Source organism: Oxyura jamaicensis, chromosome 2 (assembly GCF_011077185.1).
Source record: "Oxyura jamaicensis isolate SHBP4307 breed ruddy duck chromosome 2, BPBGC_Ojam_1.0, whole genome shotgun sequence".
NCBI lineage: Eukaryota > Metazoa > Chordata > Aves > Anseriformes > Anatidae > Oxyura > Oxyura jamaicensis.
Genome location: NC_048894.1, coordinates 42,900,548 through 42,924,226, shown reverse-complemented (window position 1 = coordinate 42,924,226; position 23,679 = coordinate 42,900,548). Strand labels below are relative to the sequence as shown.

At 43.4% G+C, this 23,679-nt stretch overlaps 1 protein-coding gene across 3 annotated transcripts in view; it reads right to left on the bottom strand.

Annotated features, from left to right (window-relative positions):
• Window positions 1–11,451: 11,451 nt before the first annotated feature.
• Window positions 11,452–23,679, bottom strand: part of TGFBR2 (transforming growth factor beta receptor 2) — a 60,542-nt gene continuing 48,314 nt past the window's right edge. For all 3 annotated transcript variants that reach the window (XM_035316519.1, XM_035316518.1, XM_035316520.1), the window contains 2 exons: window positions 16,913–17,040; window positions 11,452–13,575 (listed from right to left, as the gene is read on the bottom strand). In XM_035316519.1, the coding sequence (XP_035172410.1) occupies window positions 13,396–13,575; window positions 16,913–17,040 (308 nt within the window). In that variant the 3' untranslated portion in view covers window positions 11,452–13,395. The remainder of the gene's footprint in view (window positions 13,576–16,912; window positions 17,041–23,679) is intronic.

The following is a 23,679-nucleotide window of genomic DNA, read 5'->3' as shown; positions in this document are numbered from 1 at the left end:
TAGGTAGCATGATCAGACTTAAGAAATTGATATGAAATGTTAACTGCAGAGGAGGAGAACAACTCAGAAATATTAAAGGCTAAGTATGCTCTCTCTTTTTATATCATGTGAGCTCTGTGAAAAGTCAATGGTATGCTAAAAATGTCATTTTAGTCCCCAGTTTTCAACAGCTCCAAATCTGCATAGCCTCTCTTCCCTGGTGGCTACTTCTGTGGGCCATCAACAGGAGAGTAAAGTGTGCTCATCCTGGAAATTGGTCGTACGTAAGGCCGACTCACATGCCTGCCCTCCTTCTTGTGGCATGATTGGTAAATGCTGATGAGTCGTTTGAGCTTATAGGCACTATATCTCGTACAGTAACTGCTAAATATTGCTACTGTTACATACTGAAATAATGCAATTGCACGCATTCATTATGTCTTAATTGCACATGCTAATTGCAGGTTAGATGCAATCAAAGCAACACTGCCTGGCAAAGGCACACTGCAAACCATGAGAAACCCTGGTGAAGGGGTTTTCTTCCTTTAAATTGAATCTAGTTTCCCACAATTACATGCTTTTGCTTCAGATGTACAATTAGATGTTATTACTCTAATTCTGTAACTACACAATAATCAACTAAAAATTACTTTGAGAAGCAAAACAAAACAAGGAAATTTGCACAGCAAGAGGTACAATAAAGAGAACGTCAAAGGTTTAAAGGCAAACCCACAAAAGGAAACAATGGTTCTGGGAACAATTAACCTTTGCTAAAATCTAATTTACGTGAATACATTGCAAAGCTGTGCTGCAGAAGTGGCATGGTGAAATAGCACCCATTACAGAATTACCAAAGAACTTGCATATACCCAAACATTGCAGCTGTCTGCCCCAAAATATCATGGTCCATCCACTGATCCTAGAGAAGCCCTTAAAGAAGGCAGCACACTTTGAAGTATAATAATGACCTTGTGTATATCAGGGTTAAGTTTGTTTTAGAGCATTCTTAATAATAAAAGTGAAACTGAAAAGGCAATCTTGAAGAAGTCCCAAAGAGATGACCACTTTATGTCATAGTAGCTCATGCACATTTGAAAAACAAGTGATCGCATTTTTAGATTAATTAAAAAAATACGATATGGTAAAATCTTTATTTTATGAAAGATAAGGCAAATAATAGAAAGTGACGGACATGGGCCCTTAATATTCAGTCAAACACAGATGTTCTGATGAAGTAATTTCTTTCTTGTGAGGGACTTGGAGAGCATTAATTTCTACAAAGCTATTTAAAAAATGGAAAGTATGAAGAAAACACTTGCCATGAAAGAGCAGAGGCCCATGGAAAATAACATCTGTCTTTGGGACTATGTGCTCTACATTGTTCTTTGCACAAAGCTGCTCTTCCAAGAAACTTTCACCCAGCTTGTCATTCTGGGAAGTGAGTCCTTGAAGCTGGCAGGCACTGATACTGGAAACTACAGCTTTATCCATGCTGCTGCTTTTATTCTGGCTGATAGGGCTTTCTTTTTTTTTTACCCTTGCTCTGTTTCTGTACCCTCTCTTGTACATTATTTTTAGAGGGATAAATATGGGATTTTTTCCCATATTTGGCACTGTAGGAAAAACGTCAGAATAGCAGAAGGGAAAAGATTGAAAACTGAATGAAAAGCAATGGTCAGGGTTGTATCTTGGAGTAGTGTTTTGCCTTCTCTGTCTCACACATGGCTTTTTCTCAATGCTTGGGTGATTGTCAGCAAGATCAGGGCTTTACTATGCATTGCACAATAGTGGAGGCCAATTTGGCCTTGGGAAACTAAGATAAAGAGTGGCAGAAAGAAATATCAGTTGTTCTGTTTTATAGAAGAATGATGGACAAGCAAGTTAAAACTTCCATTTTTGCCAAAACTTGTACTGGAGCTTCAGATAAATTGTTGAAGGTGTCAGTAAAAGAAGACATGGTGCAGAGTGAAAAATGGGATATAGTGTAATATGAAGAGAGAGATATGGTACTAGGCTAACCAGATAAGTTTTCTGGGGAAAAAACATTTGCTAGATGGGACATATGGGAGAACCTACATAAGATGGGAAGGAGGACAGAAAATGTGAGGTGGTTACAAATATCTAATGAGAGATGAAAATAGCTAACAAAGAGAGGAAGGCAACCACTCAGGTAATGGTATTGATTCAGGGCTAATCTAGTTTCATACAGTCATTGCTAACTCACAAAAAAATAAATGTATGTTCTTGAAGTTTGCTAATGAAGCTAAGTTAGAAGTTTTAGAGTTTGATGTTAGTAGAGAACTAGGTGATTTTCAGAGCTGGTAGTGGTGGAACATGGTCAAACAGTGCAAACTCCTCAGGGACTTGCAAAAAGCTACAAAAACTTTTTGCTAAGAGGTTACGTATTAAATGCTTGAGAAACAGAAAATTGTGGGGATAGATATAATGATAGCAGAAATAGTGTATGCACTAAGCCTAAAGTGCAATACTAATAAAGTCAGACAAGAAATGAGGTCCTAAATATCAAAGCAGAAATAACCCCTCATCTGGAGCATGGCAGCAAGAAAACTCCAGCTGGGCACAGAGTTGGTGGCCGTTCCAGGCCTCCAGCCCCCAGCTCGGTTATCACAGGCTATGTGTAGTGAAGAGTGATTATATTAATTGCTTTTACAGTGCTAAAGAGCAGCACTGTCTAGTCTTGTGCTCCATCTACTGGTGTTTCCTCTGGTAACAAACTTTTGACATACAAAGGCTTTCTCTTCCAAAGAACACTCTTGGACATGGCACCCATGGCAGATGTTGGAAAATATTGCTTTACTCTAGTCAAAGTTTCCTGTGTAAACACTGGATTTCAATGGATGGCAAGGAACACACGAAGAATGTCACTGCAAACCTGTGGTGATCCTTTCATCAAGCCTACATAGCAATGGGAATGTGTTTCCTTGGTGTGTAACCCATGATGATACTGGTGTGCTTGGGCATCCAGGGTTTTGGCTGAGCAACAGGGAGCTCTAGTGCCCTGAGACCTTCAGCCCCTTAGCTGAGCAGTGAGTCCTGACACTTGCTCTGTACCAAGACTGAAAATAGATTCAGGAGCCTGCAAGCCACATTTAAGATGCATGGCATTAAAATGATGAGTTTCCAGACTTAATTTCATTCTGAAGCAACCAAAATATCCCCCCCCCCCCCTTTTTTTTTTTTTTAATATTTTCCTTTCCATGAAGACCATGACTGTTCTATTGTTAGTTACGAAAGAGGATATCCTATACTCTTAATCCTGCATGTTTTGGAATTTCCCATAGAACAAATTTTCTGACTTCTTGGCTGCCCTGAAATAACACCTTCGGAAGCAGAGACCAAACACACAGCTGCAGCTGTTGTTGCAGGGAAGGATCTCAAGATGTCATCCAGACACTATGCCCTCCATCCTGAGATAGGATCAGTGATATCAGACAGCTAATGCCTAACCTTTGCATAGCCTGAAATTCATGATCTCAAATTCTAGCCATTCTGCAGCCTTCCCATGAGGTTATCTTAATGGCTAATTCTAAATCTATATTTTCCCTGTCCACCGTCATTAGAGACAACCACTCCTGAGACAAGACATATTTTTCCTTTTTGCAACTTCCATGTGTTCAAAGATTTTCTTTTAACAGCTCCTTAATCATCATCTTTTCTAGTCCTGAACAGCAGTCATTCTTTCCATGTTTTCTCAGAGGCCATGTTTGAATGTCTTCGGGTTACTCTGCTGCCCCAAAAGTCAGAGCAGTCCTCTGAAACCTTACCAGGGTTTCAAAGAGAGGGAAGATTACTTTGTCTGTCTCTCAGCCACCAATGCTGTTCGTACATCACAATGATGTTTGCCTACATCTGTTGACTCTTGCTAGGTTTGTGATCCACTCTGACCACTAGAGCATCTTTGGCTAACTGCTCTACATGGCTTTTCCCCATTAGACAGCTGTACATTTAATTACTCCTGTTTAAGGGTCACCACAAAAGAGGATCAGGATTTTTCAAAACATGTAGTCAATCTGTCAAGAACAATTTGACTTGTAATTCCATCCTGCAGCACACTTGCAGCCTCTCATAGCACACTAAGGCTTGCAGAATTAATAAGCATATATTTCAGTCCATCACCTAGGCTACTATTTAAAATACTGAGTAGGGCTAGACCCAGGTCGCTGTGGAACTACACTCAGAAGCTCCTAGGGATGTACATGGTAATTATTATGTCTTTAAAGAAAGCTTTGTGCCCACTCTTTACTTGAATGTAGACAACATTTTCTTAGTTTGCTAACAAGAATGTCAGTTGAGGCAATGTCAAAAGCCTTTCTAAGCTCCAGATGCATGATGTTTACTGTATCTTCTCCACTTATAAGGGCTACTGCCATACAGAAAGATAAAAACAAAAAGCCATGACAAAGCCATGTTGACTCCTACCCTGTCGAGTCAGACAAGTGCTCCCACTTCATGTAGCAGCCTCTGAATAGTCACAGATAAGCATGAATGGAGCTGAGATTGCCTCTGCTAATCCCTTTGGAAACCAGAGGAATTTCAGCTAGATCAGCAGGTCTGAAACAATATGACATATCCAAAAGTTTTCTTCCCTACTCTTCCCTACTCAACCTGTGCTAGATTGAAAATTCATCTTTTGACACTAGAGAGGACTGATATAACCACACAAGTGCCAAACATTTTGGCCTTTTCAGCCACCCTTCTTTTCAGTTGTGCAGTTCTTCCTGAAGGGTTTTCTTTTCTATATTCTTATGTTAGCCTTCATAAAAACATCCTCAGTGCTGGGCTTCTTTAGAATTGAGAGAGAAAGCCATTGCTCTGGTTCTGGAGTATTCAGCCCAGCAAGACAATTTTGTAGGAGGGATATTTTTCTCAGATGCATGCATAAAGCATAAAAAAAAAAAAAAAAAAAAAAAAAAAGGAGCTCCTTTCCTTTCCCTCCCTGTTTAAGAGACCTTCCCCTCATAATTACTGTCTTAATGAAAGTGCTGCATGCAGCTTACAATGCCGATAATTTCATTTTAATTACTCCTAGAAGACAATTAACTCAGTTATTTAAAATGCAATTCATACCATAAAGTATAGCAAAATGGAGACAGAAGCATATGCAAGTTATGCATCTGAGCATTTAACATCCTCAAGTCAGTGATTTTATCATTGCCAGGATGTGTGGCTCAAGCAAGAAATGTGGTGTATGATTGTGAGAGAGTCACTTGCACTACGGCCTTCATATATTCCCATTGCTAATGCACTGGCAGCATGTATAGAAAGGGAGATGACCGTACATCCAGCCCTCATTTCATGCATTTGTTCATGAAATAAACTTCCATCTCTTCTAGAAGCTGGTAGGATTGATTTTGCACATCAGGGCAAGCAGTGAAGAAAATACCAATCTCCTGACTTGTCAACCCCTGTGGCAATCAGGACCCAACAAGGATTGTCTAAATTCTCACTGGAAAATTGAAAGGCAAAAATTTCTTTGTAAAAATTCATTGTGTTTCTCTCCAGAATTTATGAACAAAATACTGTATATCAACAGCAACATGAAGACATTTAAAGAAAAGTCATCTTTTAAGCCATTCTGTGATCATTCTCCATATGTTGGTGTGAAAACCACATTGTTCATACTGAAAATCTGCCTATAATCCATAGACATAATTTGTCAAATCATGATGTCAAACTTCCTGACTCCAGCATTGTCACAGTGGGATGAAGAGATGTTTTTACTAAGCATCTGATCCATGAAAGCACATGGAACAGGAGTCATCTCACCAAGCTTCGGCTGTCTGAGTGCATGCTGTCTTTGCTAAGGTTCCCTCATGGTTTCCTTTGCTGTCATGGAGAGAAAAGGCCAGGGAAGAGTCTGCCCTGTCTTAGGAGCTGATTTTGCACCAATTTTCTGATCTGGTGAAGTCAGAAGGAATCTGCTGCCTTTCTCTCAGGAGAATTTGCTTGAGAATATTTTACATTCAAAAGTGGATCTTCTGCCAAAATGTTTTTCTCTAGACCTAATAAAACCAAATTAGACTGGTCCCCAGATCAAGAATGAATTTTGTCTGGTTGTGTGTCATGGATATAATAAACAGTTTATACATGAGCAAAGGCTGTGTTTAAGTATGGCTGAATCCTGTTTGGTTTACTGTGATTAACCTAAACTATTTATAAATAGATGAAGTAAGTTAATTTAAATTCTTTCTTCCATTTCCTATGGCTTTGTTAAGATTATTTCCTTAAAAGCAACCATTCCAGAAATTATTTCAAGACAACCAAATTAATGAATGTTAACATTCCTACATTAAAATGAAATTGCCGAATGTTAACATTCCTACATTAAAATGAAATTGCCATATTTTTTTCTCATTTAGTAAGGCTTATATGTCCCTTCCAGAAGGACTTAGGCTGAACAACCTGCTTCGTAGTGGGAGATGCTCTTAATGCCTTGAAACACAGGAGCATTTTACTATGCTGTTCAAAGCACTGCAAGAAAAATTTCAGTCTAATCCCCTGCAAGCTGCTCTTGCAGGCTCCTCCTCACTGGTGACTGAAGTGGTGGTGACATTGTCATGTTGCAGAAATACTGCCTCTGCTTGGGGCTCAGATGAGCAAAAAGAGCTGCAGCCAAAGCACATGAGTACTCTGGAAGAAGTGTACAAGGCTTAGCAACTGGAAAATTAGAAGTTCTGGGATGAGATTTATGTCCTGTTCAAAATCTTTTAGCTAATTAAAGGTATGGCTGACTTTCTTCTGCCTCCAAGAACACTGTACGGATGATGGAAAGCACGCATCTTGGTTGAAGTGAATCAATACCCTGGCTTTAATTTCACCGAAGGAGGAAAGCTCACCTTTTCAGAAATGAGACTGGATTCAAGTATCAGTAGTTATATCATCTTTCACTTGCTAAATACCTGTGTTATGGACAGGATGCTCATGAAAGCACTGCCTCTGTGCTGCAAGACACATGGCACCTGCTCCTTGGTGGCAGCATTGCGCAGCTTTTCTTCCTGGTGCTGAGGGTAGAAGCTCTTTGTGTTTTCCTTCACGGGAGCCTTTTTCTGAGAGCCTTTAGTTCAGTTTTGTTAGATCAAAGATGAAATGCTGTTTTTGCTATTGCAGGCATTCATATACCCCATATAAAAGCTTTGCTCTTTCAAAAATTGTATTTTACTTTAAATGATTTTCAAATGATCGTTGCAATGATTCACTGAAACAGCCCCGAGTGGGCCTTGTATTTTCTTCACAATTGCTGAATAGACAAGTCCAGGGAGGCTTTTCTTATACATTGCCAAATGAGGTATTCTGACTCCATGTTGACACGTTCATCATTTTATTTTACTGAGACCTCATAGCATAGGCAACCTTGCTAGATCAGTGCAGAAATCCTCTAAGCAGTCACACACTTTTATGGGGAATTCAGTATTTAAAAATTAGTCTTTTAGTCCTAAATATTTGCAGTCGCAGACAGACAGACAGTCAGACAGACAGATGTTTATCTCAGAACAAGTTTATTCTGTCTTCTGTTTGAGAAATAGAAAGACAGTTTTCACCTTCAAGGAAAGTGGGAATTAGATGTAATCAATATTTTCTGTAGAATGTTTTCTACCCTTAAATGATCTCCTGCAAGGGGAAAGCACGAAGAACTTGGTACATTTACAAAAGAAAGTGCAGGGTTTGGGCTTTGTTGGGAGGCTCAGCTCCTGTCCCTCCCCAGCCAGCTCTGATAATACCTACACCCCTTACACCTCTTCAGATCACCTGAGTAAAGAAGTCCTGTAAACCCCACAAGCAACTCACTTGTGGATGAGGCATGGCACAAAATAAATAAATAAATACATACATACATACATAAGAGGCATTTCAAGGTCCTTGTTAAGCTTCCGTGTGTAAATCCAGGCTGGTGGTGCATTTTCACTCATGGCTCAGGAGGTAGGATTTGGAGGGGGGTGGTGGTGTTGTTAATGTGGATGCTTCACCTCAGAGGATTCCAGGAAGTGATGGTGTGGTTGATGTGGTCATCTTTGCATTCAGCAAGCACAATTTGTTGCTTCCATCAGCGCCCTGATCTGACAATGGAGGTGATACCTGATTTCTGTGCAGAATGGTGTGCGTGGCCCTAATTTAGGCACCTGGTGGGGCGATGCTCATGGTGGGCACAGGGCTGGGAGAGAAGGGGTGCTGGGAGGGGCCAGAAAAGGCTCAGGACTGTGGCTGTGGTCTGGGAGGATGCAGGGAGCAGGGGGCAGGGGTAGACAGTGAGCAGGACTTCCTGGGGGAGGAAGAGTGAGGGGAGAATTGGTTTTTGTTTCTTCTTCCACATGAAGGCTTCGCTGCAATGCAGGAGGATGAAGGAGAGTGTTTTCAGCTGTGAGAAGGTCCCTCCTGAGAGACCCTGGTAAACCTGGGAAGAAATATCAGGGTATCTCGGCTCTACTTGGTTTCACGTGGCAGGTCGACTGAGGAATAGCCATCTAGCAGTGAGCGTTCAATCCTGCCTATTTAAACAGCTGACTGTTTTATTTTTTAAGACTTTAGCTAGGTAAATGCAATGGTCCAAAGAGATTGGTTTGTCACCAGTACAACCAAGCAGATGTTTCACAGCAGATAATTTATGAGCTGACTTTTGCCTTTGCCTCTTCATGAAGTGATTAGATGGTGCTCAAAGCATTCATTATTCAACAGATTTAAATCTATTTCCTGGGCTTGGTCCTCCCAGGAGCCTCTCAATTTGGTCGTATTTCAATAAACCACTGGCTTTGTCCTCAGCTTTCTGCACACAAGCAAGGCCTTTCAGCTGCCTGAGGTGAAAAACAGGTGAGATCTGCCAACAATCAAGGTGCTGTGAGCCAGCTCTGGACAGCCATCATGGGACACTGGTTTCAGGCCAGCTGGGTCTTTTGGTCATTCTGGGAATCTCCCAGGAGGACACAGGTGAAGAGACACCAAAGTCCTGCAGTGAAGTGCGTGTCTTATACCTACTCAATTTGCTAGAACGAGACTGGCATTTTTGGCACCTACAAGCAAGAGCCTTCTGACCATGCATGTGGTATGCACCCTCTTGCATACATGCATGAATGTCAGCCAAGTAATAAGCAGCACGGATGCAGCCAAACTGTGTTTAGGAGCCACAGGCAGACTGTCTGAAGCAGACTTTGTTCCATCTTCTTTGTGGCTGGAGGGAAAAATTGCCATAGACAGCTTTTCATTACACACAAAATATTTTTTTTTATATATGTATATATAAAATAAGGGGGCAGGAGAAGGAACTAGGTAGCAGGAAATAAATGAGTGAGTGTTCCTATCAGTGTTCTTTTGGAAACCCTTGGGTCCCAACACAGCTGGCTTGACAAGAGGACAATACTGCAGGTGCTGGACACATGGCACAGTTTGTTTCCAGGAGCATTCAGAACAACTGAACTGTTTTAATACTGCTCTTTCCCCCCCACACACCATCAGGATCTGGGTCATGATTTTTTTCTTCTTTTATTGTTTATGTCTTTTCCAGTAGCCGTTGGAAATTGCCTGGTGGGGTGGAATCCCTGCTGCACTGGGAGTCGTGCAAACTGGTAACACGGAGGCAGTCTATGCCAGGGAACTCTGCCGTCCCGCTTTAGGCCATTGCATGGGTCACCAGCAAACCCAAGGATTGCTTTCTGCAGTGCACAGCTTCCTGCCTGTCTTGGTGCTAAAAATGGTGATTGACATGCTAATTAAGAGCTGCTCACAGAAGGCTGTTGAATAGCATGTTTAGGACAAGAAAGGTGGGCAAAGGCCTTAACTGAAAAAAAATATATATTAAAAGTATATAATGGACTTTATTTTAGGGATATTGTGTACTTCATTGCAAGACTGAAAGGGTTCTGTAGTTTGCCTGCTACATTTTCCTAATAAGGTTTTTATTTGTTTTTGCAACACTCTCTTGCCTTGTTATGCCAAAATGACTTTGACTTTTCTCCAACGTAAACAGGATGTCAGCGCTTGAAGCTCTTTGCACAACGCATGGCCAGCAGTGGGGACCGACGAGGGGTGGCTCCTGCCATCAGCGCACCAGCAAACACCGGGGCCCACCACAGAGACGCTGGTCGTGCCTAGGGCTTGGCAGGATGCTGCTGGAAACCGCAGCAGTGTGGGCAGTGAGGCTTTGCATGCCCATTGATGCTGCGAGCTAACTTTTGTACCTGTGTTTGCTGAAGGATGGGACGGCTGCCCCGCTGGGGAGGGGCAGGCTGTAGAGCTCAGTGTCAGAGCATGTATGGGCAGGGGGTAGGTGGTGTGAAGAGCTGGTAACTGCTGTCTGCTTGGGCGCACACCTAGGCAGAGCCTTCTTCTGAAGGCCCTGGCGTTGCCAATTTTAGAGTGGAATTGGCCTCTGTGCTCTGCACCCTACCTTACATCAGCTACATGTGTTGCTCTGTTTGAAGCACTGAGTGTCCAGGAAGGTAGTGAAATCAAAGAAGACACTCTAGGTTTGACAAGCTGTTGAGCAACCTAGGTGGCCTGTTTTGAGCAGGAGCAGTGAGCACCCTGCCAGCCTCAGCTGCTCGGCGATGCTGCCCACCTCACGAACAGCACCTGGGTGCCTGCTTGGGGAGCCCCACATGGCCGTTCAACAGGATATATTCAGCCTAGCGTGACTTGTAGTGGAAGTTTTGGCACCAAATCATACACCCTGAAAAATAGGGTGACACCTGGAAAGTCTCAGATGCCTTAAATCAAGCACTGCCAGGCTGCATGTGTGCACAGGCTTTGGTTCGACCTCAGGCACACCCGAGGCAGTTTTCTGGGGGGTGGTGAGGGATGTGTCTCGCTCTTTGTTCATGTGGTGCCTGTGTTCTGTGCATGTCCTCCGCGGGAGGGGTGTCCAGGTGAGGGCTCTGCATGGAGCGCAGAAGCCGTGCAGCACAAACACATTAATCACACACTTCCCCGTGACACAGATTTAGTGGGCTGTCTTCTGGCTCACTTTAATACCAGCACCAAAATGACTGAGGTTTAACAAAGGCCTTATCTGTACTCGGGAGGGAGCACAAAGCAGGAGACCATGAGCTGTGAATCTGCTTTTCCCCCCTCCCCTGAGACCAGGGAAGGTTTTACACTGCAGGGGCGGCCACTCTGGATTTCTTCTCTGGCATTACTCTGTGTAAGGCAGGGACCTGCTGGGGGAAGGTGTCATCAGCAATGTGAGAGACATTCAAAGGCCACTGGACGTGCTGGGCGTGACATTCAGGCCTCCGGTGGGAGGGGATGGACCTGATTTATTTTAGGATAGGGATCATTTTAGGAAGAGGTCCCTCCTAATTGTGGATGCTCTGGAGATGAAAGACAAACCTGAGTTGGTGTTATTTTATTTGCTCCAATAAACATTTGATTTATACAAAACAAAACAAAAAATAATAAAAAACCACCACTGTTTACAAAGCAAGTTAAGTGCTTGAAACATTTGATAAACAAGAGTATATATTGTTCACATTCCTATTTCATACATGATGTACAGGTGAAATATGCCTTAAAAGAATTTAAAAAAATCCTTTACATGTAGTAGAAAAAAAAAAAGAAAAGAAAGAAATGTCAGTATTGACCCTCCCTTCAGGCCTGCACAGGCACAATCAGCGCCTCACTAGATGGCAGCGGCCCTACAGCTCCCTCACTTCTTGCTTTTATTTTAAAAAAAAAAAAAAAAAAAAAAAAAACGAAACACCCTTCCCCCCTAAAATTTGACATAGCATCCTCTGAATTCCACTGTAGTTGCTGAGATTTTGCCTGGCTCTGTTTAAATATTTCTGAGTAGTTTAGTTAAAATGAAACAAAATCTAACAAACCCATTTGAAATACAATATTTTTCATCATAATTTTTAACTCCTATTTAAATGAGCATGATTCCTGGTGACTTATTTGGCAATGTCTTCTAGAAAAATATCAATGTTTATCTGTCAAACGTGTTTAATAAATTGCACTGGATATAGTCCTGTACAGGACTGGTCTGTGCTGGCTGAATTTCTAGTTTCCAAGGCCTACTTACGTGCCAAGGGCAAGAAAAAAGTGAAAAATCATTGCAAAACTCCTGAAGATAAAATTGTTAGCATTTATTAAACACACTGCTGTCATTTATATAAGTCCAATGTAATGCCAACTGTCTTCCTAAACATGTTGGAGACCAGAAGCCCTGCTATTCTATATGCAAGCAGTGTGGAGGGCAGGATATGACATTAATCTGATGTTATGGATCTTTCCCTCAGCTCTGAGGTCCTCGTGCAAAAATAAAGGCACTGGGTGTTGTCTCTCGCTTTTTTCTAGAAAGCGTGGAACAGAGTCAGACCGTGGTGTGTCAGGCAATTAGACATGCTGTACATGGAAAAAAGTATTTGTTCTTACAACAACACAATCAAGGTAAAAGGAAAGGGGAAAAAAAAAAAAGAGTACTGCCTGCATTCAGAATGCAGAGCAAATATAAAACATCTGCTAGGATTATTGCTGACCATGTCTTGTTTTGTGTGGTTTGGGGGTGGGGAAGGGAGGAAGGGAATCTCATCCTGCTGATATTTTGCAACCTGCTTGCAAGCAGCATGAATTCAAAGCAATAAACATGTAACGCTAATGACCTCTGTATGAAAACACACATACAGGAGGGGCAAAAACATCCTCACACTCCCATTGTGGGATGCTGTGAGGACTTTGGGGTTAAGGCGAGAGGGCAAAGACATCCCTGAACCTTCTGAAATGTGCTGCAGACAGGACTGCATAGTTACAGCTGCAAAGCCAAATCCGCCTTTCTGCTGTGAGACTGCTCTTGCAACTGCGAACTCCTGGGCCACAGCTGGGTGCTTACAGCATCTACTTCAAAAGCCATCTTCTTATTGCTTATTATTCCTATCTTTTTGGCAGCGTGCTTAGTGCACAATTGCTAGTGTCCTGATATGCCAGTCTCCCCAGGCTCTTTCCCTAAATGGGGAGGGATCTCTAATGCACAGGTAATTTCCTGGAGGCATTTTTAAAACTCTTTCCTTCAGAGCATGGCTGTTTATAGATATATATATATATACATACATACACACACATTATATTTATATATGTATATATATATAAAAATAGCAATTTCATAGTTATATACAGGCATTAATAAAGTGCATAATGTTATTGGCTATTCTCAACTCTCATTTCCTGAGGAAGTGCTACCATACATAGCTCCTCCCATGACATGGCATGATGCCGGCAGCCAATGCTAGGGTATGACACCTGCTCCCTGGCTTTTAACTCCCACGAACACATCTCCTTGTCCACAGCCACAGCTTAAAGGGAGTAGTGACAGCCTCAGTCCTCCAGGAAGCAAGTCAAGGCACCGATCGAGACTTCTTCCTTCGCCAAGGTTTAGGAGCGACTTCCCTCCATTTCAGAGCTCTCGGGCATGCGCTACTTGGCGGTGGTCACGGAGCCATCTTCAGGGATCTTCTCCTCTGAACAGCTCCTTCCTGAGAGCTTGTCGTGGTGCTTGAGCTCGCTGAAGCGCTCCGCGACACACTGCGCCGTCAGCCGGGCCTCGGGGTCATGGTCCCAGCACTCAATCAGGGTTTCACACACCATCTGGATGCCCTACAGAGAGCACAGGGAGAGCAGCTGTGATGGGGACAGTCTGAGTCACCACCAAACCACATCTGTGAGAGTTTGCTTTAGGGCCCCTCCAAAGTGCAGAGGGTTACTTGTGCTTGCTGGAGGTGACAGAACCAGTCCCCAAGGTGCTTTGTGGGCTCTGCTGTCACTGTAATGGGGGCATGGAGGCAGTGGCATTTTTTTTAAATATATTTTTTTTAGAAAAAACACCCCACTACCATACTTGCAGCAACTCACATCACTGATAATGTCATACCTGGATGTATATTCTGATAACTTTATAATAAGAAAAATGATGGTTTGGAACAGCATTAGGGAATCAAACAGTTTTTGTTCCAATCGATATGATCAGGCTGCCTGGATAATGATGTCCTGCTCAACCCATCCATCCCTTTGTGAGCCTGAATTCTGTACGGGTTTTCTGAACAGATTCTGGTTGCCAGCAATATCAGGCCCTACACCAGCCTTTATGAATTCTCCGCAGACTAACTAAAACTATGTGTAAATATGGGCCGCAGTCCCACAAACACTTAAACACATGCCACTCACAGATGTAACTATTTAACCTTCATTTCAATGCTGATGCACATGTTTACAGGAACAAAAAACAGTTGCATCTTTGTAATGCGTTTTGTAAACATGAGGTATTTGCCAGGAAATTGTGTGCTTTGCGTTATGACACTAAAAGCCCATTAAGTAGGATTTATCTTAAACTTCTTATTTAAAAAAATAACATTTCACAACAGTGCATTAATTGCGTAATTTACCTAATTGGTGATGTTGACTGATGTCAATGTTAATAGCAGAACATTATTGTCTGTATACAAATAGCATTAGTTTTCTGCTGGCATTGAAATTACAAGCAGTAAATTAAATTAAATATTAAACATTAACTTGAAATCAATAGTGCAACAAATCTCATTAAGGGGGAAAAAATGTAATATGTAAATCCATTCCAGAATTTTATCACGATGAATAATGAGTTCATTACAAAAACACGACTGCAGTGGAAGGAAATGAATATGGAAGAGCCATTACAGTAAGAGCAACTTCTGTGGAGTTCAAAGCAGATCCTCAGCTGCTGTAAACTGTCACAGCACTGCTGAAGCCAATGCGTCACTGAATTTCAGACAGTGCAACGTGAAACTCTGAAGGGACTCAAGCGAAGGGAATTAAATCCACCTTCATTAAATGTCCTGTGCATGTGTTATCAGGCATCCATTTCCTGCCTCAGAGCCTCAAATGAGCCCTGCTGGAGCCAGCTGCATGTGCTCCAGAAACGTGTAAGCGAAGCACAGGGCACCCCAGTTGGCTGGATGCCCTGTACCGGGGGGCGTGGGTGGCACAAACTGGCCCCCCGAGCACCCCAAGCCCCGGTGGTTCCCTGCCCAGGTGCCCTGGCTGTGCTAGCACACTGATACTGGCCCTACAGCTGGCTGACTGTGCCTGGAAGGCGCTCCTGGAGCCTCCCTCCCCAAGGCACAGACAGTTTGTGCCCGCAGGAGTGGCTCTGCCCCAAATTCAGGCAAGCGCCATCTAACCCTGCCCAAGGCCTGCTTTTAGTGCCAGTGACTTTTGCTTTACAGGGGCCTTCATCAACCTTTATGACATGTGTGTCACTTGACTCTTCCCAAATGCAGAACGGAAATGTTTGCTGACAGCTTCTGCCTTTGCGTTAGCATAAGCCGTATCTTTCTTTCATATGCAGTAATGGATTGGTACTAAGTTAGATTTCCTTTTGCTCTTGAGAAAACTTATTGTCCTCAATTTGCTGACCACAGACTTTCCTGTTGTTCTGCTCTTTCCCTAATCAGTTCTCTACACTGCTCTATTTTTTTCACACAGAAGACCGTGACTTTTGAGTATTCTCAGAAATGTTCTCACACTGTTCCTAATTTTAAGCATTTTTTTTCTACTTATTTTTTTTCTCCCAAATGATCTGGCTCAGGATCTTTTCTACTTTGTTAATTGGGATTTTCTAAAGTACCACATGTGTATTACCAGTTTAGACTTCATTTTGCCTTTGTGGAAATAAAACAACTGCAATTAACTCATGATCACTTTTATTAGCTCATCCACAATTACAAGAAAAATAATCCTGCAATAACTTTTCTTTTCTATGCAGATGAGCACTAATACAACCTCTTCTTCCCAGCTCAACATGTTAGTTAGAAGCTGGTTGTAGCTCTAGCTCATGGAAATTCCTAGGGCCGTTCGGTACTGCGAACATCAGATATCCAGGTGTCCCTCAAACACAGCTCTCCTCCCCAGTTAAAGCACCCCTCCCTCAATAATCCTGCTTGTTACAGCTGCCTACATAAGGAATGACACCACGGGTCCAGGAAGGGGCTGCGCTCTGCCACAGTCATCAGGCAGCAGATGTGTTGCTCCTGGTTGGAAGAGTGATTGATTACAGCCACTCACATGGCCTTTCATAAGTAAGTGTTAGAATATGATTTTAACATCCCGACTGGAATGAAAAAGGGAGTGTTATATTGCTCCTGATGGAAATGCTAGCTGGTCTTGGTTGCCTGGGCTTTTATAAATGCTCCCTGTGCTTTCCCTTTGTCTGTAAGACCACTCAACATACTGCATTGAGAAATGCAATGACCAAGCCTCACTTCTCTGCCATGAGTCTCATTTTATCTCTTCTGATAAAACTGCTCGGAGCAGAATTTAAGAAATGCATGCCTTTGGCTTGTTTCCATTCAGTTTCAGCTGCTCAGAAATCAGGCCCAGACTATCACACCTAGGAAGTGCAACCGTGGTGTCCGTGAACAGGGAAAGCTGACAGAGAGCTTCTCGACATGCAAGGGAAAGGGACTGCTACTACACAGAATAAAAACAAACTGGCTTGCTGACGACTCATTTCCTATTTTCTTAAACCTGTCAACAGCTGGGATTCCACTATGACCATTCTCCATGATAAAGTACTGAAATTTGTTTTCTCTGCTGAAGGGACGCATGTGTGAAGTTGCTCTCTTTGACCTTTCAGAGCCTGCACGCAGTGTGCTGTGAGGCCCTAATTATTCTGTGGCTGTCTGGATGATTGTTGAGTCTCAGGTTTCCCTTTTTTTTTTTTTTTTTTTTTTGGTCACTTTCTGATTACACTGGTGGGCAGTAGAAATTCCAGTGCTTTCGGAGCAGGCACGATGACACTGTGGTGTCTAAACCATGGCAGCATCAGTGTCACCATGTGGCAGAGCTCTGATCTGTTCAAGAGAGATCCCTCCCATTGAGCAGGATGTTAAGGCTCAGGCTTTGGGCAGCAGCTAAATGTGTGGCGTGGCTCCCAGCTGCTTCAATGTGGTGCTCTTACCTGATGGTTAAGCCAGGAGCTGGGGATCTCGGGTCGCCCTCTGTCTCTTAGGACGTTGTCCTTCATGCTTTCCACGCAGGGGTGTTCTCGCACTTTAGAGCCGAATGGGGGCTCGTACTCTTTCACTTCTGCCAAGAGAATAAGCAAACACAAGGGTATTCAGCTGGGCTGTGCTGGTGCCAAGTGTGAAGGGAGCTGGCTGTTCTCCGGAGGAGTAGGAGGCACTGATTAGCTGCTCAGTGCCACTGCTCTGCCTGACCAGCTCCAAACAAAGCAAAGCCAGTTGGCATGTTCAAAAATATTTCAAATGTGTTTCTCCCACATGCCCCCGCCCTCCCTCCCTCCCTTTTTCTTTCCTAGCCAACTAGACAGTTCTCATTTAAACCCTTTAGTACATAATCATATTAACAACAGTCAGAGCAGCAGAGTCACTTATAAGGGTTTGGGAGCCTTTCAGTCTCTGCTGAGCCAAAACACGCAGGGACTTCAAGGTGAACTTTGCTTGAGCTAAGCTTGCAAGAAATAGTTACTTTGGTGCTCCGTAGGTCCCCTGAGGTCCCCACACACTTTCCGGGTGAAATATACAGCAAAATCTAGGTCAATAGATATTAATGTGCCAGATTACTGGGAGGAAAGAATTGCTTGAAAAGGACGAAGTTACAGCAAGGAACAGTGCTGGAAGCTTCCATGTTACCCTTGTTTATTACCAAGCCAGTAGTGGTCTGCTCTTATTTTAGGCCTCTTTCCCAAAATAAGTCAGTTTTGACCCATGATGCAGGGGGCACGGCTTCCTGAAGGGGCTGCTGCCATTCTAGTTTTTGTTTGCATGTTGCATATTTTCTTTGCTTTTCTTTGGAGAGAGAAAGGAAGAGGCAGACATATGGGACCTTTGGAGGAAACTCAAGAAATCTCTGAGAGCGGAAATATTATAGTAGATGCTGACACAGTGTAGAAAATGCTGTGGTTTCTTTGGGAACAGATGGAGAATTTACTCACAGGCCTAATGACTTGCTAGTATTAGATAAAGATTTATGAAGTTGGCCTGTTCTGCTGCCTCTTATTTCTTTCTAGGAATTAATTGAGGGCAAGAAAAACTGACGTGTAATCTACTAGGCAGGCTGAAGAATGCAAGTGTCTAGAAGATGTGTGAAGAGAGATGAACAAGATGGGAGACACAGTACTGCTGTATAATGTTGCAACTAAAGTTCAAATACAGTATCTAGCACTGTTCACTTCTCTCCAGGGGCATTTTATAGTATATAGAAACTCTGAGAAGGGTGATAACAATGATTAAGGGCCCAGAAAAAGTGTCCAGCTTTGGACACCAAGCTTTGGCTTTGCTTACTTTGAAGAGAAAGGTAAGAGTATGGTAAAATATTGAAGTAATTAATTATCGAGATAGCATAGGTCAGGTCATTCTGATTGACATATCTCATGATAAAAACAAAGTAGTATTGAACATAACTAAAAGGTGGACTTTTCTCCAAAACTTTAGAGTCAAGCACTGCTCAGTGCTTGGTGATGGCCATGAGAAGACTTGACAAGCTACAGAAAAAGAGAGGGGATTTCTAAAATAGCCCAACTCATAATAACAAACATTTTGGAAGGGATATTAAACCTCATGCTTTAAATGTTCAGCATTTATAGATCCAGCTGCAAACAATGATGTGTGTTGTTTGCAGTAGATCACCCTACAGATGCCTCCTGCAGAGCTCTCCCTCCCTATCCTGGATCATTTGCTGCTGGCCACTGGCCACACAACTCTCTGCTGCTTGTCTATAGGCCTGAAACACAAGCTCTATCTTCTCATAAGTAAACTACTTTATTTTGGACTCAAGGGCCAAAGTTTGCTTTGCTTTCTGCCCTCCACAAGAAGGCATACCAGTTTCACCCACATTAATCTGAGTTTGAGATTATTCAGCCAAAGTAAATTTGCAAGACTTTAGCCCAAGAAATAAACTGGGAAGTCCCCATCCTGCTGGTCAAACCCGGATTTCCATGCAGCACAAGCCCCATGATTACAAATCAGATACATTTACCTCCAAAGGTAATTGAAACAGTAAAGATTGCTGAGGAACCCTAAATAGCATGATCTATACACCACCTCCCTTGGGTGTGGTTTGATTACAGTAGTGGTCCTGGACACTAGCCAAGGCTCAGAAATCTCCTTGCAATAGCAGAGAAGATGATCCCTGTTTGGGACAATCAATCACGACGCAGTGTAAGGGACAAAACAGTCTGGAAAAGAGCACCAAGGGGAAATGTTGAACAATGGCACCTGTATGGTGTGGCACTGTCAGTTGTTTTGAAAGTTCCCAGCACCATATAGGTTACTGTTAACGTGAACAGGCCATTTTGAGCATGTATATGTCTTTTTCAAGAAATCCCTGCAAGCTAGGCTCTGGTTTGCTCTTCTGTGCTTGCCTTAGAGGAGTCTGAGTGTGCAACAGAGGGAAGCTGGTGCTGTGGTGCTGATCTTGCTGATCTGTTCCCTCTTGCTGAGCTGAATCGGAAGGCCACGGAGGTCTGAGACAGTTCACATGGGGGAAAGGAAAGCCTTCCTGGGGAAACGATAGGTTTGTAATACATTTTCCCTGTACAAGAAATTCCTCCTATGCTATAAGCATTCCTCTTCTAAATATAAAAACTGTGGGCTTTTTTGTTGTTGTTATTGTTCGTTTGTAAAGAAGGAGAAATTGAGGCCAGATGCCAATTCTCTGTAATGACTTTATAGTAATACGGTCATGCCTTCCCCCGGTTTGAAAAGCATGTAGCATCTTCTTGCTATTTATTATCTTGCTTCTCTCTCCCTTAGAAAGAAAAGCCCACTGAATCCTCTGGCAGTAAATCATCCTTATGCTGGGGAATCTCAGGTGTCAGACACATTTTGCAGTAATAGCTAGGGTTATTCATGGATCATGTTGACGTGCTACAGTAGATGTAACAGATGCCAGTTTCAGGTAGGTTAAGATGTTCGTTCCTAGATGCTCATGAACAGCTATATACAGCCGAATCTATTTTTCATGACTTATATGTTTCTTTTGATTGTTTTTTGACCAGTCAGGCGCTAAAAATGACAGCTGGTTGAAGTACCATAAATACCTCAGGTATCCTGAACTACAGCACCTTTAGCAGTCAATAATAGCAGGGCTCTTCCAACTTTAACCTCCAGCATTTAATCTTTATGGTTGTGAGCTACCTTGCACTAATAATCACTGCACCTCTGCTTCCCTGTAATGCTGGCATGGCCATAACTCTCAGAAAGGCTGGGACTGGATTGTAGCCTCAGAGTTATTACTGAAAATCTCTATTTGCTGTGCCTGATGAATGCTTTGGAAAATTTGGCTGTGGGTTCCTCATGAGGAATAAGCTTCTCACATGTGATCGTCTACTCTAAACTCATTGTAGTGACATTTTCTTCCTTTGGGCCAGAACTACACACCTGCAAATCCTGTCAACACTCCTGCATGTGATCTGTCTTGCTGTTTTTTTGTGGGACGGCTCCTCATGCTGGCAGATGAAGGCTTATTTGTGGAATTAAAGCAGGAGTGAGGTGAAACAAGGCTAGCAAAAATCACAGAGCACAGTCCACAGCAGTGAGCTTGTTCTTGGGAGTTTTGTGTCCTTTTGAAACACCCCTCATTTTAGAGTTTACAAGGGGAGAAATCTATTGATGATGGAGCTACTGAGACAGCTCACATACATACACACGCATCTGCATGTGCATGCAGCGTGGCTTTCTTCATGCTAGAGAAATTTAGGCGGTGAACCTATTAAGCTGTTGCACCAAGGGACTATGGAAGGCTCCAAAGCCATTTCATGGCCAAGTTTAAGGAGTTGTCAAATGCTTACTGCACATTTTCCCTCGATTTCGCAGTTCCACTCCTTTCAGATATGAATGTCAGCTGGGAAGGGTGAGGATGTATTGGGATGGGTGAACTCACTGTGCAGTTTCCCTTGCACAGACACGTTTTAAGTGACTTCACATCTCACGATCAAAGACACAGCCACCCTTCCAAAGGGTTAGGGGCGTGTGAGCTCTGTCATCAGCGTGTGGTTACAGGCTGCTTAGTCACCGTGTGCTGGATCCTCAGGTGGGAAAGCAGCAGAACCCAGGAGGGAGATCTTATCTACCGCTACCTGGGCTTGTTGAAGGACAGCACCAAATACCCCACATGTAGTACTGCGGTGACACATGGGGAATTTCTGGGAGATGAGCTGCTGTTGTGGGGTGATGGTGCACTGTGTGGATGTACCAGCTTGGGGCTACACGCCACCACACGCCATCGCAATGCAGGCATGCCCCACTTGGGCTCCTCTCCGAAGGAGAAGCTTAAATCAGGCCCCAGCTGCACAGGCCGCAGGGCTTAACGTGCAGGCACAGCCCCACTGCACAGGCCACCAAGATGTTCCCTGCCGCCAGCCACTGTCACCTCTGCATGCTCAGCACAATGAATGCTGAGTGTTTCACAGGTTACACTGTGCATGGATGTTTAGTTGCAACTCCTGGCTGACTCTTCCCAAGTAAGCATAAGATTAACTAAAGATTTTATTTGCATTAAATGCAGCTCTGGTGAAGCAAGGCTGCCATTTCAAACAAAGCTATGCTGCTACACCAAAGCCAGCCAACACTGCAGTCTGTACAATGCTGCACAAGCAACTTTGCCATATTCTGAGGGGTTTATCTTCTCCCTCTTCACCAGCCCTGCGCATCCAGAGGTTCTCTTTCCTCTCCTCCCCTGCTGCCCCCAGCAGTCCCCTGCCTGTTGCAGCTCCGATACAAAGCAGATGGTTTTCTTTTCTTTCTAGGAGGCTGTCAGAGAAATTACACTTGCCGCAGTCGCCAAAGCTGTGTCGCTCTGAAAGCAAGTGGTTTAGATGAAAATTATATTTCTTGCAACGTGCAGCATCTGGTGCACAGCTGTTGCACTGAATGAAATACCAAGTTAACGGCAGTGTGGAGCAGTTGAAGTTCTCCCCAAAGCAGTATTGCTGAGTTTCTAAATATGCCTCTTAAATTATACTCCAGTGAAAAATCAGTCAAACTCGATCTTTGCCTCTGTCTCCCTTTCCCTTGTGCCCCATTTCTGCTTCTCCATATTTAGCACAACAAAGTAACAATGAACAGCCCAGCCTTTCTCAAAAGCTGATCCCCACCTGCGTATTTACTACGGCAGCTTCACAGTATGGATTATGTTGCTGGGTATTTTTGTTTAAACGTCTGCTAACTGCAAAGGCCTGGCATGCTGTAGAGACTGTGCTCGACAAAGCTGCTGCAGTGAAAGAGCCTGCCGCCATCGCCTCCCACACTCACCCAACACCTGCACATTGACAAACGAATCCTGAGAGCTCCCTTTGCAGAAGAAGTAAGTCACCCTACCTTTCCGTGGCTGAGTGGCAATTAGCCCCCCACATGCTTCCTTCCCTAATTGTTGAAGGTTGTTAATGCCACCGCCTCTGCATTCGGCTGCTCTCTGAACTCCCATGGACCTGCTCTACCGAGAAGGAGCCCACACTGCAGTCAGGCCTGTGCTGGGACAATGGCATCTACATCTTTTAGGCTCCAGTCAGGTCAGCCTACCCTGGCTTATACATGAGGTCATTCCTCTCAGAGCCTAGCAGTTCAGAAAGACAAGAGGGGTTTGCGTGAGCAGAGGGAAGGGTGCAAGGAGAGGAGGGAGCCTCACGGGTGACAGATGGAGAGGGAAGCAGAGGGGGAGCTGCAGTCACGCATCACTGTAAGGCTATTTTACCAGCTGGTTGCAAAGAGTCAGCCTGCATGAACCAAGGGAAAATTTAAGAAGGAAATGAGAGAAACCACGCGATGCTGCTGCAGCTCAGCACCAATGACAAGTTAAAGGAGGTACATCCTGGAAGTTATTTTTAGCTGCTGTGGTTGAAGACACTAAACCCAAGTTCCACCCCCTACAGAACTACCCAAATACTCCTGTGGTTTTGCTAAGGAGTTAAGCCACCTGGAAAGATGACTGAAATATGGAAACAAAATTCTAGAAGTGTGTTTCTGGAGATGAGGATTACTGAGGGATGAAATGAGTAAGGAAAATCCAGAGATGGGGGTTAAGCTCCACCTTGAAGGCAAAGGGTATGCTGGGCCAGAGAGATCTCTCTTTTTCCTAAAATGACTTCAGCTTTTCTTCTCAAGGTTATAATGGGTCATTCTCTTCCAGCTAAACATGCTGGTGATTTTCCTTCCTTATGAAACTCCCTTTACATCCTCTTTTAGGCAGTTGCCTTTTGAGAACAGCAGCAATAAGGTTTGCTCTTTCTACAACCTCCATTTCACTGTACTCAGCAAATAAGACCAGGATGGGACTCAGGCATCAGCAAAGATAAAAGAGTCCACAGTGAACAGCTCATATTTATATTAATAACGTGTGTTCCTAAATGCAAGAAACAGACAGCTCAAGAAACAGGGCAAAGATCCCTTTTCTCACATTTTAAATCTCAGCCACATTTACAAAGTGCTAATGAAAGGATGAAGTTGTGCCAACGCATTTAGAAACATACATGACCACGACAGTTAAATGTGGATAGGTTTGCCTTGGAACATGCCAGACTGGGTTTCAGTTCTTGAGGCACCACATGTTTTTTCCCCGAAAGATTTGACTAGAAAAGAATGTTTTTTTCATGCATTTATGCTAGTGCTAGCTGTTTGCACACATACTCGCTTTGCAGCTTTCCTGGCAGGGTGCAAATAGGGGCAAATCTGTTGCCCACAGGGCAGCCCACCCACAAAGACCAAATGC